At 36.3% G+C, this 22514-nt stretch overlaps 2 protein-coding genes across 7 annotated transcripts; both read left to right on the forward strand.

Annotated features, from left to right (window-relative positions):
- Nucleotides 1-4189: 4189 nt before the first annotated feature.
- On the forward strand, nucleotides 4190-21901 carry LOC130429710 (carcinoembryonic antigen-related cell adhesion molecule 3-like). Of its 6 annotated transcripts, XM_056758429.1 has the most exons (7): nucleotides 5176-5646; nucleotides 6213-6545; nucleotides 18878-18889; nucleotides 20001-20312; nucleotides 20396-20698; nucleotides 20807-20923; nucleotides 21011-21901. In XM_056758429.1, the coding sequence occupies exons 1-7, from the start codon at nucleotides 5598-5600 to the stop codon at nucleotides 21151-21153; spliced, it is 1269 nt and encodes a 422-aa protein (XP_056614407.1). In that variant the 5' UTR covers nucleotides 5176-5597; the 3' UTR covers nucleotides 21154-21901. The 6 variants fall into 6 exon arrangements, with proteins under 6 accessions (XP_056614406.1, XP_056614407.1, XP_056614402.1 ...); XM_056758426.1 differs by lacking the exons at nucleotides 5176-5646; nucleotides 6213-6545; nucleotides 18878-18889 and adding an exon at nucleotides 18927-19435 and having other exon boundaries at nucleotides 19980-20312; nucleotides 21011-21081; nucleotides 21674-21901; XM_056758428.1 differs by lacking the exons at nucleotides 5176-5646; nucleotides 18878-18889; nucleotides 20001-20312; ... (1 more) ...; nucleotides 20807-20923; nucleotides 21011-21901 and adding exons at nucleotides 4190-4307; nucleotides 6629-6931; nucleotides 7043-7159; nucleotides 7247-7888.
- LOC130429714 (uncharacterized) lies at nucleotides 11022-18426 on the forward strand. The gene is made up of 6 exons (XM_056758434.1): nucleotides 11022-15198; nucleotides 15806-16129; nucleotides 16208-16504; nucleotides 16608-16724; nucleotides 16808-16878; nucleotides 17376-18426. The coding sequence occupies exons 1-6, from the start codon at nucleotides 15150-15152 to the stop codon at nucleotides 17418-17420; spliced, it is 903 nt and encodes a 300-aa protein (XP_056614412.1). The 5' UTR covers nucleotides 11022-15149; the 3' UTR covers nucleotides 17421-18426.
- Nucleotides 21902-22514: the final 613 nt, after the last annotated feature.

Below are 22514 nucleotides of genomic sequence, written 5' to 3' on the forward strand. Positions count from 1 at the left end.
ACACCAGGGGGCAGTAGTGTTCAGAAACTGTAAACACACAGCATAGACTTTAAGCTTTTCCAGTTCTTTTATATGTTGTTGTGTAATTTTTCTGACACTTAATATGACAAATAAAGTTGAAAAGCTTTTTGGATATGTTATTATTGAGAAAGATCTGATAACTTGAAGATGATGTTTAAGCAATAGTGTGAATGAAGTCTTTCTCATGGTGACATCATGATGCTGAAGAGCTTCTGATCTGAGGTCAGGTGTTCACCTGGTTGCTGTTTCTTATGTGGTGCTGGTAAAAGAACAGCAGATCATCTATAATTTATAGCTTCTTAAGTCAAAGTGGAAGTGCACATTGAGAGGAACATTATTCACCCTGAACCAACTTTATCATGAGCATCTGTTGTAAACACCCATTAACAGGTGCTTTGAACACAAGTGATTAATAGTTACAGCAAAATGCCCAGGAGAAACCCTGTTTCAAGAGCTTCCTTTCAAGGTTCATTACTGATGCATGACGTTTCTCTCCTTGTGTGGCTTTCAGAACTGAGATCATTGCTCCTCTGCATATTTTAATAAAAACCTTGTCGAGACAAGTGTCACCAGCTTGTTCCGCTTCAGATGGACTTTGTGCCTGTGCCCTTTATCTTTATTTATGTCATTTGAATATGCACTATAGTAAATGTGGAAAAACTGATGTTTCGTTTGCTGTCAATTAAACAAAGGTTGCACGGATGCTGTTCAATGGTCTGTTGAAACCCATTATGTTAGTAGCCTGCAGCTGTTGCTGAGAGACTGAAGAAAACGTCAACATAAGCAGTGATGTGTAACATCTCACGGGTGCTTTTACTTTATTACAATATACCAGTTACCATAGTTATACTGACGGTAAACAAAGTTGGGGAAATTGAAGTGGGTGCTAAAATTTAATGAACCATGGGAGGTTAAAAGTATATTCTGTAAACCAGAGCTCACTTTCTTGCCACATCAAAGCTGTTTTACATTTTTTCGTTTCACTTTCTATTCTTTTCACAGCAGATTGAAAGGGCTTTATATTTGTAGAAACAAAAGGTGAATAAATAAATAAAAGTGTTATTTTGAGGTGAGCTTTGTACGGGATGTGGTTTGTATAGACAAAAGACATATGGATTAAAGACAAAGGAAGGATGTTAAAGGGATAGCCTACTTCACCCAAAAAGGAAAATGTCGTCATCATTTACTCACCTTCGAGTTGTTCCAAATCTATATACATTTCTTTGATCTAATGAACACAGAGAAAGATATTTGGAAGAATGCTTATAACCAGACAGATTTTTCCCACCGTTGATTACCATAGAAGGATAAAATACAATGGTAGTCAAAATTGCCCCAGATTGGTTTACTGTCCTACATTCTACAAAATGTCTTTTCTGTTCAACAGGGAAAAACATTATAAAGTATTTTTTTCTACTATAGTAGTCAATGGGTGGCAAGATCTGTTCGGTTATAAGCATACTTCCAAATATCTTTCTCTGTGATTATCAGATTTTAAAAAAATAGACAGATTTGGAGCAACTCGACGGTGAGTAAATGATGAAAGTATTTACATTTTTGGGTGAACTATCCCTTTAAGGTGCGTCAAAAAACTAAAGCATTTATCGGTTTATTTTTTTAAATTGTGTTTCCAAGAAGTTGGGTTTTACATAGTTATAAGATGTTCTAAAAAGTGGGTGTGTCAACATGATTTGTTTGATTCAGCCGTAAACCCTGATACTGTCACGGTTTGGGGGAGGTAGAACCCAATTGCAGGCAGACACAGGACGAAACGAGATGGTAGGGGTTAACAGGGATTTTATTAAACAATAAACAAGACTAAACAAACAGGCAAAACAAAAACCCACGATGGGGGAAAACCATACAGGGAAATATATACTTAACAATAAACAAGGACACTGACTTACTAAACTAAAACTAAGAAACTAACACTTGAAACAAACACTAAACTGACACTTACTATACAGGGGAACAGGAACAAGGTAACAAGACTTTATGGACAAACTCTGAAGGGCAGGAACATCAACAGGTAAGACGTAAAGGAACAACTTACAATGCACGAGCAACGAGACAAAGAAACATGAGGACTCTTTATAGGGAAGGTAATTAACACTAACTAGGAAACAGGAGGGTAGGGCAATGACGCGACTTGAGGAGAGTATGGAAGACCGCAAGGGTCAAAAATATCTCTCCTCACATGAAACAGAGGATTCTGTATGATTCCACCTCTAAACCAAGAAATACCTGACAAGGAGAGGTGGAACCATGACAGATACGTCATTTTTCTGACCATTACTGCGCAGACACCAGTTGATGTCAGGGCCCATATCTGGGATATTTTAGCATCATTGTTCTACAGTAGAAGTGAATCATGTCATGTTTTTTCTTTTTTTTACAGTTACAGTGGGGACTTTGGCCTGGGAGAAGTTGGAGATGGCGGAAAAAACACCAGGTGCATTCCCTGATGACCTGTTGCGATAAACTTACGATAAATAACACTTTGTTTCTGCTGATGTAGCAAAATTGAAAACCTGATGATAATTTTTCAGTTTTCGTTTACTGTAAGCATACTGTAACCTAGTATACTTAAGGTCTGAAGTTATCGCCACTTTCTGTGGAAAGGCCCGTCCAAGAGGCCATATGACTGACAGGTAAAGCAACCAATCACGTTTTGTAGAGGGGTGGAAATGTCCCCGCAGTAACAGACCGATATTGTACATTTACGAACGTGTGATGAACTTCGCATACTTTTAAGAATTGAGCGTTTAGTTGATTGTGATGAATTCTTATATCAACCGTTGTTTACAAAACAGCTTACTTCTTAGATCAGAAGGCTTTGTTGTTAACAGGCGGACCTTTGAAGAACGCCACACACATGTCCAACAGAAATCATGTGAAATTCAACCAATCAGATAACGACTTCGAACGTATTGAAGTGTTTCCAGAAAAGTGTTTCATATGCATCAGACGTTCAGCCAGAGGAACATGGACGTGATGTTTGAGGCTGAGACTAACTGTAACCATGTTTTGTGCTCCCATTCCTCCAGATCACAAAGGCCTTACCAGCAGCGATATTTTGGAAAAACAGGTTATCACCACGAGCATGCAATTCAAAAGCAGAAAAAATGGCAAGACACTTGATTTCAATTTCAATTCACATGCAGAAAAGTTCATTGATTTCAATTTCATTTCCTTTATTTCTTATTTTTGTTTTGCATTAGTGCAGACCTCCCCAAGACCTCTTATGTTAGTGTTTTTAACCCACAGATGGAACATAGATGGAGATATGCACTGAGGCCCACACATACATCCTCCTAATGAGACGTGCTGTGGTTTTATTTATTTAGGTCAGTTTAGCGCGTAGAGCGTGTTCTATTGATGTGGTAAAAGTCAGCTTCTATTGTTGAATATGTTTCATAATTGTGCAGAAGATGTTATGCATTCACTGTGTTCAGTATGTGGGTGAAGATATGACTGTTTCCTTAGAGCTGAACCACACGGCCTACATCGGTTAAAATAACATTAGTGTAATCTACAGATGTAAACATCACAACATTCAGTGAATAATGCACACTTTAAGATCACCAATAGTGAGCGACTGACTTAACAAACAATGCGTTTTGTCATGTCGAGTCTTTATGTTTTTATATTCTTTCTATATTAGAAATAGCACGCTTACGTATCTGTTTATTTCTGACCTAAATAAACAGCAGGATGTTTTGTTGATAACCATAAGCAGACTTAAATACTTCCAAGAAATCTTTACTTGGTCTCATTAAATCGTTTAGTCTTGTGAATTTAATGCGCTCTTGTTTTTCTCGTTTTCTCAGGTCATGCTTGTTTGGGCTGTTTGTTTTTAAGGTCATACTCTCGTGTATTTATGTACCTCGTGTTTATAAAACTAGGTTTTCCCACAAATGAGAACTGAGATTCAATTTACAAAGTTAAAAGAATGAACGCTTCACTGTGTATTCAGAGACAGTGCAGACATTCATTTTGTTCGAGAACGATGAGGTTTCTTTATAAAGATAAAGGCCGTGAGAATATCATTCAGACGATTGCAGCTGTGGTCACCATTGTATGAAATAGAACAGAGTAGTATAAAGATAAACTGTGATCCGACAAACATGAGTTTCAACATGAGATTAAATTTGCCTTTGTTTTGCTTTTCGATTCCTTAAATGACAGTTTCTCACAGGAATTTCTTTATAAACATGTTTGGGTTCAGACAGGATTTTGTCTAGACGGTCTAATAAGAGGCCTTTCAGCATCTATTTATAGCACTGGTAAGAAGCACTTGCAGTTTCATTTTTATTTATATTCTTCTTAAATGTTACATATATATTTGAATCTTAAAGATATTTGTGATTTGGTTATAGATGTTTTGTTGTTTGTATTTTGTTCAAGTGTTTGTTTAGGGTAACTAAATTTAAACAGGAAGTTCTGCCTGTGTGTTTCAACTGTGTGTGTTAATTCAATAACTTTGTGGCTGTAAAGTAATCATATGATACCAGACACTTGTATTCATCGGATATTAAAAAATGATTTGCTTATTTGTGGGGTGGAATGGATGGGAATGGGAATACAAGCACAAATGCAAATGATGGGGTTGAACACAATAAGACAAGGTCGAAAATTCTGTAATGATAATTCTTTACATTTCTAAAATCGAAATCTAATAATAAAATGAGGATACAAGGAGAGTCTCTCTCTCTCTCTCTCTCTCTCTCTCTCTCTCTATTCAAAGGAGCTTTATTGGCATGATAAAATAAAATTTACATTGCCAAAGCACAAGATTAAATGTAAACATGCACAAATATAGATTAAGATAAAAAATAAAATAGAATAAAATTAAAAGTCTATAAGTAAAAATATATATATATATACATCTCAATATAAACAGAAAAAGAGTTTTATTCAAAGTTCTCAATGAGGGTGATAGTGTCAGTTTGTGTGTGTTGTCCTGTCAGTGTTGTGTTGTGTTGTGCTGGTTGTTCTTTGGTCGTGGCAGGACTTGACATATCTTGCAGCCAGGTTTGAGCTCTCTCTCTCTCTCTCTCTCTCTCTCTCTCTCTGGCTCTCTCTCTCTCTCTCTCTCTCTCTCTCTCTCTGGCTCTCTCTCTCTCTCTCTCTCTCTCTCTCTCTGGCTCTCTCTCTATCTCTCACTCGCTCTCTCACTCACTCATCTCTCTCTCACACACACACACAGACACACAAACACAATGAACTAAATTGAAATCTCTTGGCGTTGCGTTGACGTTCATTCCCCACGAAATCAGGAATTATTGTTTATTTCTTTACAGGATTATATATCGCTGCATGACTGTCTGTCTAACACGACGCAAACTATTTTATTTATTTATTTGCCTTTCTTTGTGTTGATTTTTCACGAACTGTGTTTCTCAGTCGCTTCTCTTTTCGGCTGTTTTCGGTTTTCGATCTTACTGTAAGTTGAAGTGAGAACTACTGATTTCGTTTTGTTTTAAGATGTTTTGAATCTTTTCAGTTTTGTTCGTCACCCCAAAAACCAGAAACACCATGTGGCGCAGAATTGTTCTTATAGACGTTTTGAAAATATGATGTATAAACCCGGTTTTTTCGCTCTGTGCTTCTGGCTTGCACTTGGTAAGTAGTTTATTTTAATAAAAAATATTTACAAAATGATTTGCTCCTTGTTGAAATAATGATATGTGTTAGTTTGTGCTGAAACGTACTCTGACTGAGAGTTTGAATGGCTGTGCGCTTTGATTTTCGGAATCGGATGTATTTATAAAGTATAAGAAGAGCATATAAAAAATATTCTAGTATGAAGTATGTTTTCGTTCCTCAGCTGGAACAGCGTGAAACTGGTATAGCTATTCATTAAATGTGTAGCTTGAAGGCACTGTAAAACACTTTTGATAAAAACAATGCCTTAATGTAGATGAATGTGATGGGAAAAAAGCGCCACGTTTTACAATAAACCGGGAACACACCCGGGACGTGCGGTTTATTGTCAAAATTCCGCGCAGATCAACAATAACTGAACTGCTGAATAAGAAATAACGTTACTGTTACTAAAATAACACGTGCCTTCTACCCAATCGTATATTTGTATATATTAGTTTACCTGTACATACCTGTACATTTATGTATAGATCTGCTAGTAAGTAAGTAAAGATGTGTCAGCTTTTACCTTTTTTGTGTTTCAGGTGTGTTTGGTGTTGATGCAGATGAAGTGACGTCAGTGTCAGTGATGGAGGGAGATTCTGTCACTCTTCACACTAATCTAACTCACATACAGACAGATGTACAGATACTCTGGACTTTTAAACTAAACACTCGTTTGGCTGAAATCATTAAAAGGGAACAGATGAACATTTTTTTTGTTAGTGAGGATGTGATATTCAGAGATCATCTACAGATGAACAATCAGACTGGATCTCTAACCATCACAAACATCAAAACTGAACACACTGGACTTTATCAACTACAGATCATCAGTGACAAGATCTCATACACAAGTTTTACTGTTATTGTCCATGGTGAGCAATGTACAATTATTGAAAATGTTCATCTATAGGTTTCTGTAAGTAACGTGTCTTTTCCCATCTGTCATGTCATCCAGCTCGTCTGGCTGTTCCTGTCATCATCAGAGATTCTTCTCAATGTTTTTCATCATCAGAAAGATCTTCAGTGTCAAAATGTGTGTTGTTGTGTTCAGTGATGAATGTGACACATGTGAGTCTCTCCTGGTACAAAGGAAACAGTTTATTGTCCAGCATCAGTGTGTCTGATCTCAACATCAGACTCTCTCTACCTCTGGAGTTGGAATATCAAGACAACAACACATACAGATGTGTGGTGTCCAATCCGGTCAGCAACCAGACTCAACATCTAGACATCAATGAACTCTGTGAGTCATGTTCAGGTAAGAGATTAGTTAAATGAGTGTCTGGTTGGTCAAACTCATCTTTAATGTCTGTTTCCTTGGTTGAAGTCAAACATTGATAAGTTTAATTTTTAAATATGTTCATTACAGCACACATTCAGAATCCATATTTGGTGGGAATCACAGTTTTTCTGGTAATGCTGGTTGTGGCGACTGCAGCTGTGAGTGTAATGTGGTTTCTCTACAACAGGAAAACTAGACACAGAGGTAAGTATTAAGTGTTTTTAATTGTATTAACTTAGTCTTTTGTGCAAGAAAGTGTGGAGTGAAAACTGTGATTATTATTGAAAACAGTTCAGACTCGTGATGAAGAAGAGATTCATTATGCAGAAACAACATTTAGTGCACGCCATATTGAGATTCCGGTAAGAGATTGTGTTGCTGTGTGCATCTGTATATTGCTATTTGAGACCCTGTGGTTTCTGTCAAAGCTTTAGTACATACAAGAAAAAAATGTGCTGCTTGCGCTCCTTTTGTAAGTGCATGATGCTGCATCAGGCGTCAAGCTATCTTAAGATATGTTGATGCTTGCTTAGCGCTTGTGCTGTAGGCTAAATAAATACCTTAGTGAGTTGTGACTACACTCGAACCACACAGATATAACAGAATTTGTGAACTTGTAAAATCTCCGAGAAGAAACAGAATGCAAATTCTGCCAACTAGTTAACCAAAGTTAAAAGAATGAATCGAATTAAATAGAAATTTTGTACAAAATGACACGATTTGTCTGTCTTGTCTCTAGGCTTTTGTTATTTAGTCTGGCTTTAGTCCAAGTGTGTAATGTCTGTGCAGCTCTACAAAGGCAAAACATTTTAACAACGAACACAGTTTGTATTTTTCACGCACTGATTTATAGCAAAGCTAACCCAAACCAATGTAATTACTCGGCATTGAGAGGTAACTTGTTTTAGTCTCATGTGTCTTGTCTCATGTGTCTTGTGTCATGTGTTTTTACAGAAAGCTGATGAACACACAGTGTACTCAAGTGTTTTTTGAGTTGACGTCATCCTCATATCATCTTCATTATGAACCAGACATTTATGTTGATATAACACATATTCAGTCAAAATATAATTAATCCAAAAATTCAATTTTTTACATTATTGTACGTTGTTATGTTTGTATTTATTTATTTCGTAATTAATGTAAACTGTAATTCATGTTTTTTTATAAATAAATGATCCACAAATATAAAATATTGGGATTTTGGAGTTTGATAGCTTCTTCGGCCATTTTACTGTTGTTTTCACGATCTATTGACTTTTTAGTGGTCTTTGTAAAGTAAAGTAAAAAATAATTGGATGACACAAAGGAGAATAAGTAAGAAATATTTTGTTTGGACTTTAAAATTTAAAAAGATGTAAAATATGACTAAACAAGCACTGAGATTAAAATTAAGATTTTTCATAGTGTACGCCTTTACAATTGTCACATTCACCAGCTGGAGTGCCCTCTTAAATCCACTAGAGGGCACTCCCCTCATTCCCCGAACTGTCATTGCACACTACATCTCCCATAACCCTTTGCTGGACTCATTATGTTGAACATCCTCACCTGTTACTTTAAACATGTCACTTCTGTCTACATAAGCCTGCTCTGTTCTTTCATCGTTGCCAAGTCTTGCTTTTTTGTTACATTGCATTTCTAAGCATTCTCAGCTATTGGAGTACTTGTGTTTGACCTTGGATTGTATATTGTTTGTGAATCTCTACTGCCTGCTCTGACCGTTGTATTATTAAAGCTGCATTTAGGTCTTCAACCCTTGAAGTATTAGAGCAATGCGTAACAGTAGTATAGTAACACCTTAATTTTTTTAGCGATTGGATTTTTTGATTCCTGGTTGATGTGGATGTATTTAGATCAAATTCTCATGTATTAATACTCTTCTCAGTTATCTTAAGAATACAGACTACTATAAATTGCAATGCCTAGTCTCCCTTAAAAAACTAAGTTAAATATATTATGCTGTACATGCACACATGGCTTATATTTCAAAATGCCTGTGTTCATGGCCATTCTACCTTGGGAATGACTAGCTGGGATAAGGTCTAGCACATGGACATACATAAGTTTGGTGTTTTCAAAGATCAAAATATGTAAATAGAAGACAATGTTGAACTTATTGAAAACATAAACCTTTATTTGTCTACTACAAACTGTAAAAACTAATTGTGCTATGTAGGACTTAAAGTGGTTCTTTGGCTCGTGATCATAGTGGTACCTCTTTTATCCCTATATAGCACCAATAATTTGAAAACCGAAAGAGGTTCTATAAAAAGTAGGTACAATATGTGCTATATATATCACTTAAATTGGTTCCCCTATGATTACGAGCCAGATTAGTACTTTTAGTGTTTCATAGCACCATTTGTTCATGCCGATAATGTTATTAACTCGTTTTAAGTGTAATCTGAACATGATCTTAAGGCTCACAGGTAGCTAGCATGTCTTCTTACTGTAAAGTAAGCAAATCAAATTAATTAATACAAAATATATTAAAATAAATAAATAATTTAGAAAATAAAAGTGGTGAATTAAGTTACCATGTACTATACGCTTACATATACGTACAGGACTTTTTTTATCTGATAAGTAATGGGAAAAGGAGAAGAACACGTTTGGCAGGTGGAATTGAACTTCTATAACTTCACCAGGCAGTGGTCGCACCACTATTCCAAAAGTGGTGGGGCAAATTTTGATCCTGAAATATGTAATAAAATTGCAGGATGTGCACATGCAAAGTAGATGAAGCGACCTTGAAAAAGGTGATTTTATTGCGATTTAAGCTTAGCAAACCCAAGTTATGGTACAGTTCATGTCAGGTTTAATTATTGTTGGACTGTTTAATTGTGATTTTTGCCAGCGATTTAAAAAATCCTTTTTAAATCCTTTTTGATGTATTCATACCCATCTAATACGAGCCCTGTGCCCGTATGATGGGTCCCAAGGATGTCGTGTAGATGGAAAAAGCAGCGGTCCATGCACTGATCCCTGAGGGACTTCATTGATCTTATGGTGAGAAGTGCACAGCAAGCTGAAGAAAGGAAAAGCAGATCATCAGTTATTTATTGCTCCTAAATTCACAGTCACAGGGGAAGTGCAGATTGAGAGGAAAATTATTCACCATGAGCAAACTTTATCAGGTGCTTTCGTTGAAAACACCCATTAGCAGGTCCTTTGAACGTAAGCGATTTATAATTAGCCTACAGCAAAAAGCCCAGCAAGACGTCTTGTGTTATCAAACAGACAAAGGCAAATGAACCTTAGATCTGCTTTGCATCATTTACGCATTTTTTAATTTGGCAGATGCTTTTATCTTACAGACCATTTCAATCAAACTCATGACCTTTGCATTGACCTTAGGCCCCAGTTACACTGCAGCTCTTGATACGCAATTCTGATTTGTTGCCTATATCTGATTTTTTCGACCGTCCATTTACATGTACTTTCAATTGTGACACAAGTCCGATTTACTTGTTTACACTTGCCAAACGATTTGAAACATTGCGCATGCGATTGTTTTTTGGCGGATGAGGACAAAGAAAGCCATCATATGCTTTGATTGTATCCTCCTCGACCATTGAGAGGAATATCTGGGTGCGAGAGAGATCTCAGGACTGGTCAAACGTCATAAAACTGCGGACAAGTACCAAATTGTCACCATTTTAATTAGGTACATACCACAGAAAATCCGATCTCCCTTTTAAACATGACTGTCACATTGACATCAACCTTATCCGATTTATTTCCAAATATGAATGAGGCCTGAAACTGATCTCGAAATCCGAATGCATTCGTTTTTTTTCCTGTTTACACTATGGTGGGTCATATCTGATATGTGTCACATTGGAGGAAAAAATTTGGTCACATTTAAATCGCAGTGTAAACGGGGCCCCTAGAGTTGTTTGTGCAATGCTTTGCTTTCACTACACTCTAAAAATATTGGGTTCTTTCAACCCATCATTGGTTAAAAAACACACAAACCCAACATTTGCGTAAAATTACCTTGAGAATGTTTAAATTTGACCCAATAATCGGTTGAAACGAGCCAGCATAGGTTAATTCATATCACAACAGTTAGGTTTGTCCATTCTTGACCCAACGACTGGTTCAAAGAACCCAACATTTGTTAGAGTGTAGGAACATGTGTATAAAGGCTATCAGATCATTTTAAAAATGTTTTTTTTTATTCAGTATCATAGCAAACTTGTATTAAGTACAACTTTTCTCTTTGATATTGTTGTCGTTGAGAGGAAAAACCATGCAAACCACGAAAAATTCCCTTCAGGAATGTTCTCAAACAGTTGTCAAAACGGAACCTAAAAACAAACACTCATTGCTGATATGTTGTATATGAAACAAAGGCTAAAAAAAACGTTGTCCGTTACAGTTGTCACCTGTTAGTTCAGCTTCAGATGGTCATGGTGTGTGTGCGCTTAATCTTTTGTTATGTCAGTTGAATATGCAGTATGTGAAAAAACTGATGTTTGGTTTGTTGTCAAGTGAGAAAGGTTGCACGGATGCTGTTCAGTGGTCTGTTGAACCCCATTATGTTCGTAAACAGCAGCTGATTTAGTTGCTGAGAGATTGAAGAAAATGTAAACATTAGCAGTGATGTGTGACATCTCAAAGGGACTTTTTTTTAATAAACCAAACCATGCTACCAAAGTATAAATTGGTGTGCTGTAGGTAAAAAAAGAGTTGGGGAAATTCAAGTGGGTGCTTAAATATAGTAAACCCTGCGAGGATAAAAGTAAATTCTGTCAACCAGAGCTCACCTGTCAAGTTTCAGTGAGACAACGACAGAGGTCTCAGGTGCAGACAGCGGGTAAGGTAACAAAGAATCTTTAATAAAAGAACAAAACAGCAAACAAAAACCCACAATGGGGAAAAACAGGGCACGACAGAAATAATAAATGAAAGGTACACAGGAACTAGACTAACTATACTTAAACTGACAAATACTTAATACAATACTTGACAAGATGGCAATAGACTAACATAAAACTACACTTACTTTGACTAAGACTAGTGGAAATCTCAAAGGTTCGAATAGGACACCGACATGGAACAAAACGAACTAGCACATGACAGCAGAAACGAGGGCATATACTGTATATACGGGAATCAAAAACAGGATAATTAAGGGAACAGGTGTAGGGGATGAAACACTGATGGGAAGGTAACAAGGAAACGAGATGGCGGGAAACGAAGACGCAGACCGGAGAGAGAGTGTCAAAAACCGATAGGTTCACCATCTCTCCCTCCACACAAAACCTAAGGCTATGCCATGACTCCGCCCCAAGACAAAGAATAGACATATTTACCTATTTTTGCGTTCCACTTTATTTTCCTTTCACAGCAGATTGAAAGTGATTTTGAATCAATAAAAGTGTTATTCTTAGGTGAGCTTTGTATAGGATGTGGTTTGTATTGATAGAACACATATGGATTAAAGACAAAGGGTGAATGTTAAAGTGCATCTGTTGGGTTTACAAACTAAAGCATTGTTTTGTTTGTATTTGGGCATCGTTATAATTAACTTAATTTGACATTTACTCTCATCAGAGGCAAAACAATTGAATTACACATGTTCTGAAGAGTGGGTGGGTCGATAGAGTTGGAAATAGAGGCGAAAACACCATTTACCCTGATGGCCTGTTGATGTGAAAATGCCTTTTCCCCCTTCAACCGTTTCATGAAAACTGATCTTTGGGCATCAGAAAGGACACTTGGGCAAATGGGCAGGGCACTCTTATCCCCTCCACCCCCTATGCACGTTCCTGTAAAAGCGTCTTTGATAACAAGCATAGATCACGCTGTTGCATTAGTCAGAGAACTTGATCAACTTCATCAAACCCAATTTCCAGGTGCTTTATATTGTCAATCTGAGAAAGTACAAAAAGTCAACAATAACCCCCTTCGGGAAAATTTGGAAAAACAGGTTATTTCCACGAGCATGCATCCAATTTACATGCAGAAAAGTTCATTGATTTCAATTTTATTTTATTTATTTGTTATTTTTGTAATGCATCGATGCAGAACTCCCAAAGACCTCTTGTTCTTGTGTTGTAAACCCACTGATGGAACATAGATGCAGATATGCACTGTGACCCACGTACATGCTCTGAATAAGATATGCTGTGGTCGTCTTGATCATGTAGGTCAGTTCAGTGCACAGAGCGTGTTGTATTTGATGTGGTGTAGGACGCTTCTAAAGTTGAAGATGTGTTATAAGCAGAAGGTGTTATGTGTTATGCATAGGCTGTGTTCCGTATGTGGGTGAAGATGGTTACTTGATAGAGCTGAACCTACGTCTTGGCGGCCTACACGGATACATTAACATTAGTTTCTGTTCTTTCTATATTTGAAATGGCACGCTAGCATCTTATGCATTTGTTTATTTCTCACGTAAATAAACTGCAGGATGATTTGATGAAAACCATTAGCAGCCTTAAATACTTCCAAGAAATCTTTAATTGGTCTCATTACATTTTCCAGACATAGCAACTTACATTGCATTATCATATACATTTATACATACTGTATGTGGGATCCCTTGGGATCGAACCCGCAACCTTGAATTGTTCACACAATGCTCTTACCACTGAGCTACAGGAAAGCTATATATATTAATTTAATGTTCTCTTGTTTTTCTTGTTTTCTCATGCCAGGCTTCTTAGGGCTGTTTGTTTTTAGGGTCATGCTCTTTAAGGTCATGCTCTTGTGTATATCTGTAATTCGTGTTTTGAACCTCTTGGATTTCCCACAAATGAGAACTGAGATTCGATTGACAAAGTTACATGGAATAAACACTTCAGGATACAGTAAGAGACAGCCCCCACATACAGTCTTTCAGAGAATGAGGAGGTTTCTTTGTAAAGATAATGCAGTGAAAAAATCATTCACAGTCTGGGAGATGTGGTCACTACGAAAAAGAACATATTAGACAACTATAAAGGGATTTCACAAAGAACATGTTTGGGTTCAGACAATATTTTGTCTAGAGGCTCTAATCAGGGTCCTTCCTGCACAGATTTTTAGACCACTACGCAGGATGTAAACACTGGCGCAGAAGCACTTGCGATTTCATCTTTATTTTTATTAATTAAACCAACATATATAATTAAATCTTAAACATATTCTCTTATAAACGTTCCGTTGTTTGTATTTTTTTTTAAATGTTAAAACTGAAACAGGAAGTTCTTCAGGACCATCGCTGGATTAGTGTTGCTTGCGTTTTCCAAAGTGGTCTTAAGGTATCTTTATGACCACATATTTGGGTCCTGGAAGTTTTTAAAGTTTATAACATGTTGGAGCAGGTGACAGTCAGAGGTTTAGAATGATCAGGGACTTTCAGACAAACAGTCATGCACATGTTGTGCGTTAACAACAAATGATCTAATCATGACTAATAAAGTCTGGTGAGATATCACATAGTGAACCCATGATGAAGAGTCTGATTTGTTTCCCTGTGAATATGTCTATTATTTTTATGACCATATTTGTACTGTAAAAATAAAGGGTTGTTTGTTACAGTCTGTGTATGTCAGCCCTGCGTGTTTATTCATCTGTGCTGTAAAGAATTATAACCAGTTTTTCACTAGAAACAGAGATGTCTTGTGTGCTTTTGAATAAAAGCAAGCCTGTGTATGGTTCTGAATGAATGTGAATACAATACAAATGATGAATAGTCATATTTTTTAGGAGGAAGGCAATAAATGCAAGGCAGAAGATTCTCTAATGGGCTTCAACATATAAATTGTTTTTTCCCCCAAAAATACAACAGATGTAATGATACATTTAATCGAAACTCTATAAAATGAAGTCAGAATGAGAAAATTTCACCCCACCCAAACCCAAACCGAAAACACTCCGCAGTGTTTTCAGAGTGTCGAGGAACTGAAATAACTTCGCGTCAATGTTTTTCTCTCTCCCACGAAAACAGTAATTATTGTATGTTTCTATACGGGATTATATATATCCACACGCTGCAATTTTATTAATGAATTTATTTAACTTATTTTGAGTGCATTTTTCTTTGTGTTGATCTTTCTATCTCGGACTGTTATTTTTTCTATCGCTTCTGTTCTCGTCTATTTTGGATTTTCGATCTTGGAGAAGTGAAAACTAATGCCAGCCAGATATAGGTCCACACCATGAGCAACAGAAGCTTTTTGGATGACTATTTGAAAATATGACATATATATTGGTTTTATTCGCTCTGCGCTTATGGCTTGCACGTGGTAAGTGTTTTGTGTTATTAAAATGAATTAGGAAAACGATTAACTCTTGTGTAAATCATATGATAGGCTATATATATACATATAGGCTATACCGTGTTTTATTTTTACTGAAGCCGACAAAAAGTCTAAATAGAGCTTCCGATCAATTGTTTATTATGAATGACGTTCATAATGCAAAGTATTGCGTAAACACCACGCATGCTGATTGAATGCACAGTTTTAAGGCACAATAGATAACTTTTAGAAAATGGATAAGACCGGAAAGGAGCTATTTTTGAAATAAAGCGGTAAGTGGAACCGCCTTTTAAAACCGTATAACCGGGTCAAAGTGCGAAAAAACCCTCTACAGGCTGCGCGGGCATATCCCGTATCTACCCGCGTCCCACTGAAACATCATCACCCAACGATCAACGGAACTGCCAAAGAGATAATACTAGTAAAATAATGTGTTTTTTCTCACCTGATTTTATTTAAAGTATGGTGAAGTCGGCTAAAATGTGACACGTTTTGGTAAATGACTTAGAAAAGCTACCATAAAATAAACCACACATGAGAAAATATCATGGGTCTCATATGATGTTTCATAATTTCTCACTTTGTGTTTCAGTTGATGCAGATGTAGTGAAGTCAGTGTCAGTGATGGAGGGAGACTATGTCACTCTTCACACTGATCTTGCTAAAAACCAGACAGACATTACAATAACATGGAGTTTTGGACTTGAAGCGACTCGTATAGCTGATATCTTAAAAAGGGATCAAATGAACCATTTCTTTGTTAGTAAGGATGGGACATTCAGAGATCATCTACAGTTGGACAATCAGACTGGATCTCTCACCATCACAAACATCAGAACTGAACACACTGGACTTTATAAACTATTTATTAGCAGGGACAAGGTCTCATTTTTTGTTTTTAATGTTACTGTACATGGTGAGTAATGCTTAATTATATAAAAATGAACATCTAGTTGTCTGTAGGTAAAGTATTTATATCTGTCATATTTTCCAGCTCGTCTGTCTGTTCCTGTCATCATCACAAACTCTTCTCAATGTTCTTCATCATCAAAAAGATCTTCAAAATGTGTGTTGTTGTGTTCAGTGATGACTGTGACACATGTGAGTCTCTCCTGGTACAAAGGAAACAGTTTATTGTCCATCATCAGTGTGTCTGATCTCAACATCAGACTCTCTCTGCCTCTGGAGGTGGAATATCAGGATACAAACACATACAGATGTGTCATCAACCATACCATCACAAACCAAACTCAACATCTGGACATCAACAATGTCTGTAAATCATGTTCAGGTAACAGCAGTAAAATGAGTTATTGGTTTTTAATGGCTGTTCCCTTCATTATACAATATCATGCTTGAACTCACACATACATTTCTGAATTTGTTCATCACAGCACTCATGATGAAGCCACACTGGGTGGGAATCACAGTTTTTATTGTAATGCTGGTTATGACGACTGCAGCTCTGGGTGTAATGTGGTTTCTCTACTACAGGAAAACTAGACACAGAGGCAAGTATTATATGTTTTTAATTGTATTAGTTTCTTATTAGAGTCTTTCATGTGGTGTGAAAACTGATTATTATTGTAAACAGTTCAGACTCATGATGAGGAAGAGCTTCATTATGCAGATACAACATTTAGTGCACGCCATAATGAGATTTCGGTAAGAGTTTGTGTTGCTGTGTGCGTCTGTATCTTGCTATTTGTGCCCCTTTGGTTTCTGTCAAAGATTTGGTCTCTACAAGCAAAAAAAGTGTTTTATGTGCTACTTTTGTAAGTGGTGATCCATCAGGCGTCAAGCTGTCTAAAAAATCTCTGGATGCTTGCGATACATTTGTGCTGTATAGGGCTAAATAAATACCTCAGACAGCTGCGACTGAACTCAAACCACACACACACACACACACATATAACCGAATTTGTGACTGAATACAAGTAAATTTGTACGAAGTGAAATGCTTTGTTTGTTTTGTCTCTTGGCTTATGTCTAAGTATGTAATGTCTGTACAGCTCTACAAAGGCAAAACATTGTAACAACAAACACAATTTTTATTTTCACACACTGACTCATAGCAAAGCTAACCCAAACCAAAGTAATGCCTCTGCAATGACAGTGAACTTGTTTTTTTCTCATGTATCTTGTGTCATGTGTTTTTACAGAAAGCTGATGAACACACGGTGTATTCAAGTGTTGCTCTGAGTTGACGTCATCCTCATATCATCTGTGCGTCTTCATTATGAACCAGACATTTATGTTGTACATATTTATGTTATGATGTTTAAATTGTACATTTTTGTATGTTATGCTGTTGTATTAATTTATTTTGTAATTACTTTAAATGGTAATGTTGGTTTTCTATGAATGAATGATCCACAAATATTTTATTGTTTCATACCCCACATGGACAACATGTGACGGTTTTATGGGATTTTGGAGTTGGATAGCTTCTTCCGCCACATTTAACTTTCTTTTAATCTAGATCTTTTGACTTTTTAGTGGTTTTCGTAAAGTAAAGTAAATGGTTTTTGATGACACAAGTGAAAAAATATATATATATATATTTATATTTTTCCATTTAGTAAGATTTGTTTTACTTGGAGCAATGTTGCAATACTGTTGTTAACCTCTAGGTGGCAGTATAACCAAACGAATTAGTGTGCATGAACCTGGGGTAGAAAGAGGACAGGTGATATATAAAAAAAACAGTGAACATAAAGGTTAGTAGTTTGAGTATTTGTAAGGAATAGAAGTTCATTAAAATAAGACAGGATATAGGTTGTTCATACAATATAAACAATATGTTGTGGCCTCATTGAGATTATCTAACTGCATTTTGAATGCATTGTATTTGGATGCACCAGCTTGAATCCAGAGGGACTCTTTGTGGAAGCTGTTTGATGCTTTCTGTTTATTCCTGGTTTTAATAAATGTTAAATGAAACGTGAAGATTTACGAGTGCAAAAACTGCAATAAGTTAGTCTGCAAGACAACATGCAAAACGATTTTAATGTTTCATTTGACATTTATAATCAATATCAAGAGCAACAAACACATTTCTGCCTAAATCAGCCTTTAACTTTTTTTCTCATTTGTGATGTATTAACTTTAAATTACATTTCATTTAAATGACATTAATCTTACAACATTAGGTTATATTGGTGTTATTATGGCACATTTGAGCAACATTAAACAGTCTTTGTATTAAACCATGTCATGCTGCAGCTTAAAGATGACTTTTGTTAATGTTGAGCACATTTACTGTCTATAGTTTGCTGTTATTCATATTGGTTGAAATAATTGATTTAATATACATATTTAAAATAGAAGACAATGCAAATGTATAGAAGAATGTTCATTTCATTTGTAAATTTTGGAAAAGTTTATTTCTGACCCTGGTGGTAGTAACCCCTTCATTTTTTAGCATTTGGATTTAACGATTCCCGGTTGATGGTGAGGTATGTAAGATAGATCAAGATTTCATATTCTAATTTTGCTCTTATATTATTATACTGGTTATCGTTGCAGTAATGTCATGATCAGGGCAAGTTCTGCTATATGTACATTGTGCATATGTGATGTTCATCTGGCTTGTTTGGGGGGAAATTTATTTTGATTTTTGATAAATAATTTGAAAATATATAAAACTATTTATCTTATTTAGATGGATTTGTCTGTCTTTTATCAGATATTGCTATCGTTATGTGTTTTATTTGTGCTGGGCAAATGTAAACAATAGGTCAACTGGCCAAACTTGACAGAATTGGAGTGGGGCCAAGTTTGCGTGGCTCCTCCCTCAGCCGATGTCATCTGAACTTTTGAAAAACTTGAGAAGATCAGAGCCCGCGAAACAAACAACAGTGTTGAAGAACTGAATCTCTTCGTCGCTAATTTTCTTTGCGAAAATCAGGAATATTATTATGTGCTTTTATAGTAGACCTATTGCATAGACTGATCCACAGTCTGTCGAAGACATTTATTTTTCCATCTTTCTTTTTGATGATCTTTCTCGGACTGTTTTTTCTTCAGTTGCTTCTCTTTTTGATCTTTAGTTTAAAGAAGTGAAAACTAATGGCATGCTTTCGTTTCATGATGTTCTGAAGCTTTCTGAAGTGACCCTCAAAACAACCAGACAGCCTAAATTACCATGTGCAGGATAAACGTTTTGAAAATATGATTTATAAATCGGTTTTATGCGCTTTGTGTTTATGGCTTGCACGTGGTAAGTAGATTATTTTTATTCAAAGTTATTCACATAACAATTAACTTTTGTTGAACTTGAAATAATAGTCTGACTGTTACTTTTTTGTAATGAAGCTTCGTCGGACTGAGAGTTTAGCTGTGAATGCGCTTTGACTTTTAGCTGAATAAAGTATAAAAAAGTTTGGGGTAAATAATTGAGAAGTCTGCAAAATATGTTCATTTGCACAGCTGCATTAAAAATGAATGCATGAAAATGAATGCATGAAGATGAATGGACAGGTGAGGTCAGGTGACGGATTTGAAAATAATCCGGTAACACACCTTGGACCCGCCTCGCCTTTGTGCGTTTATTCCGTTGAAAGTGCAAAGTACACTCGAGACGCGCAGACCCCCAAACGATAACTCAACTGCTGAAGAAGATACTGTTACTAATGTAACACGTGCCTTCTACACAATCGCACATGTGTCTACATTAGTTTACCTATAAATATGTGTCTTTTTATTTATTGGTGTGTTAGTGAGTGAGTAAAGATGTGTCAGCTTTTACCTTTTTTGTTCTTCAGGTGTGTTTGGTGTTGATGCAGATGAAGTGAAGTCAGTCTCAGTGATGGAGGGAGATTCTGTCACTCTACACACTGATCTCACTCACATACAGACAGATATACAGATACTCTGGACTTTTAAACTAAACACTCCTTTGGCCGAAATCATTAAAAGGGAACAGATGAACATTTATTTTGTTAGTAAGGATGTGATATTCAGAGATCATCTACAGATGAACAATCAGACTGGATCTCTCACCATCACAAACATAAAAACGGAACACACTGGACTTTATAAACTAATGATCGGCAGTGACAAGATCTCATACACAAGTTTTACTGTTATTGTCCATGGTGAGCAATGTGAAATGATTGAAAATTCACATCTATAGGTTTCTTTAGGTAATGTGTCTTTTCCCATCTGTCATGTCATCCAGCTCGTCTGGCTGTTCCTGTCATCATCAGAAACTCTTCTCAATGTTCTTCATCATCAGAAAGATCTTCAGTGTCAAAATGTGTGTTGTTGTGTTCAGTGATGAATGTGACACATGTGAGTCTCTCCTGGTACAAAGGAAACAGTTTATTGTCCAGCATCAGTGTGTCTGATCTCAACATCAGACTCTCTCTACCTCTGGAGTTGGAATATCAAGACAACAACACATACAGATGTGTGGTGTCCAATCCGGTCAGCAACCAGACTCAACATCTAGACATCAATGAACTCTGTGAGTCATGTTCAGGTAAGAGAGTTAAATGAGTGTCTGGTTGGTCAAACTCATCTTTAATGTCTGTTTCCTTGGTTGAAGTCAAACATTGATAAGTTTAATTTTTAAATATGTTCATTACAGCACACATTCAGAATCCATATTTGGTGGGAATCACAGTTTTTCTGGTAATGCTGGTTGTGGCGACTGCAGCTGTGAGTGTAATGTGGTTTCTCTACAACAGGAAAACTAGACACAGAGGTAAGTATTAAGTGTTTTTAATTGTATTAACTTAGTCTTTTGTGCAAGAAAGTGTGGAGTGAAAACTGTGATTATTATTGAAAACAGTTCAGACTCGTGATGAGGAAGAGCTTCATTATGCAGAAACAACATTTAGTGCACGCCATATTGAGATTCCGGTAAGAGATTGTGTTGCTGTGTGCATCTGTATATTGCTATTTGAGACCCTGTGGTTTCTGTCAAAGCTTTAGTACATACAAGAAAAAAATGTGCTGCTTGCACTCCTTTTGTAAGTGCATGATGCTGCATCAGGCGTCAAGCTATCTTAAGATATGTTGATGCTTGCTTAGCGCTTGTGCTGTAGGCTAAATAAATACCTTAGTGAGTTGTGACTACACTCGAACCACACAGATATAACAGAATTTGTGAACTTGTAAAATCTCCGAGAAGAAACAGAATGCAAATTCTGCCAACTAGTTAACCAAAGTTAAAAGAATGAATCGAATTAAATAGAAATTTTGTACAAAATGACACGATTTGTCTGTCTTGTCTCTAGGCTTTCGTTATTTAGTCTGGCTTTAGTCCAAGTGTGTAATGTCTGTGCAGCTCTACAAAGGCAAAACATTTTAACAACGAACACAGTTTGTATTTTTCACGCACTGATTTACAGCAAAGCTAACCCAAACCAATGTAATGACTCGGCATTGAGAGGTAACTTGTTTTTGTCTCATGTGTCTTGTCTCATGTGTCTTGTGTCATGTGTTTTTACAGAAAGCTGATGAACACACAGTGTACTCAAGTGTTTTTTGAGTTGACATCATCCTCATATCATCTGTGCATCTTCATTATGAACCAGACATTTATGTTGATATAACACATATTCAGTCAAAATATAATTCATCCAAAAATACATTTTTTCATATTATTGTACGTTGTTATGTTTGTATTTATTTATTTCGTAATTAATGTAAACTGTAATTCATGTTTTTTATAAATAAATGATCCACAAATATAAAATATTGGGATTATGGAGTTTGATAGCTTCTTCGGCCATTTTACTGTTGTTTTCACGATCTATTGACTGTTTAGTGGTCTTTGTAAAGGAAAGTAAAAAATAATTGGATGACCCAAAGGAGAATAAGTTAGAAATATTTTGATTGGACTTTAAAATTAAAAAAGATGTAAAATATGACTTAACAAGCACTGAAATTAAAAGTAGGATTTTTCATAGTGTATGCCTTTACAATTGTCACATTCACCAGCTTGAGTGCCCTCTTAAATCCACTAGAGGGCACTCCCCTCATTACCCGAACTGTCATTGCAAACTACATCTCCCATAACCCTTTGCTGGACTCATTATGTTGATCATCCTCACCTGTTACTTTAAACATGTCACTTCTGTCTACATAAGCCTGCTCTGTTATTTCATCGTTGCCAAGTCTTGATTTTTTGTTACATTGCATTTCTGAGCATTCTCGGCTTGGAGTACTTGTGTTTAACCTTGGGTTGTATATTGTTTGTGAATCTCTACTGCCTGCTCTGACCGTTGTATTAGTAAAGCTGCATTTAGGTCTTCAACCCTCGAAGTCTCGCAGCAATGTGCAACTGTAGT

Source organism: Triplophysa dalaica, chromosome 10, assembly GCF_015846415.1.
Source record: "Triplophysa dalaica isolate WHDGS20190420 chromosome 10, ASM1584641v1, whole genome shotgun sequence".
Lineage (NCBI taxonomy): Eukaryota > Metazoa > Chordata > Actinopteri > Cypriniformes > Nemacheilidae > Triplophysa > Triplophysa dalaica.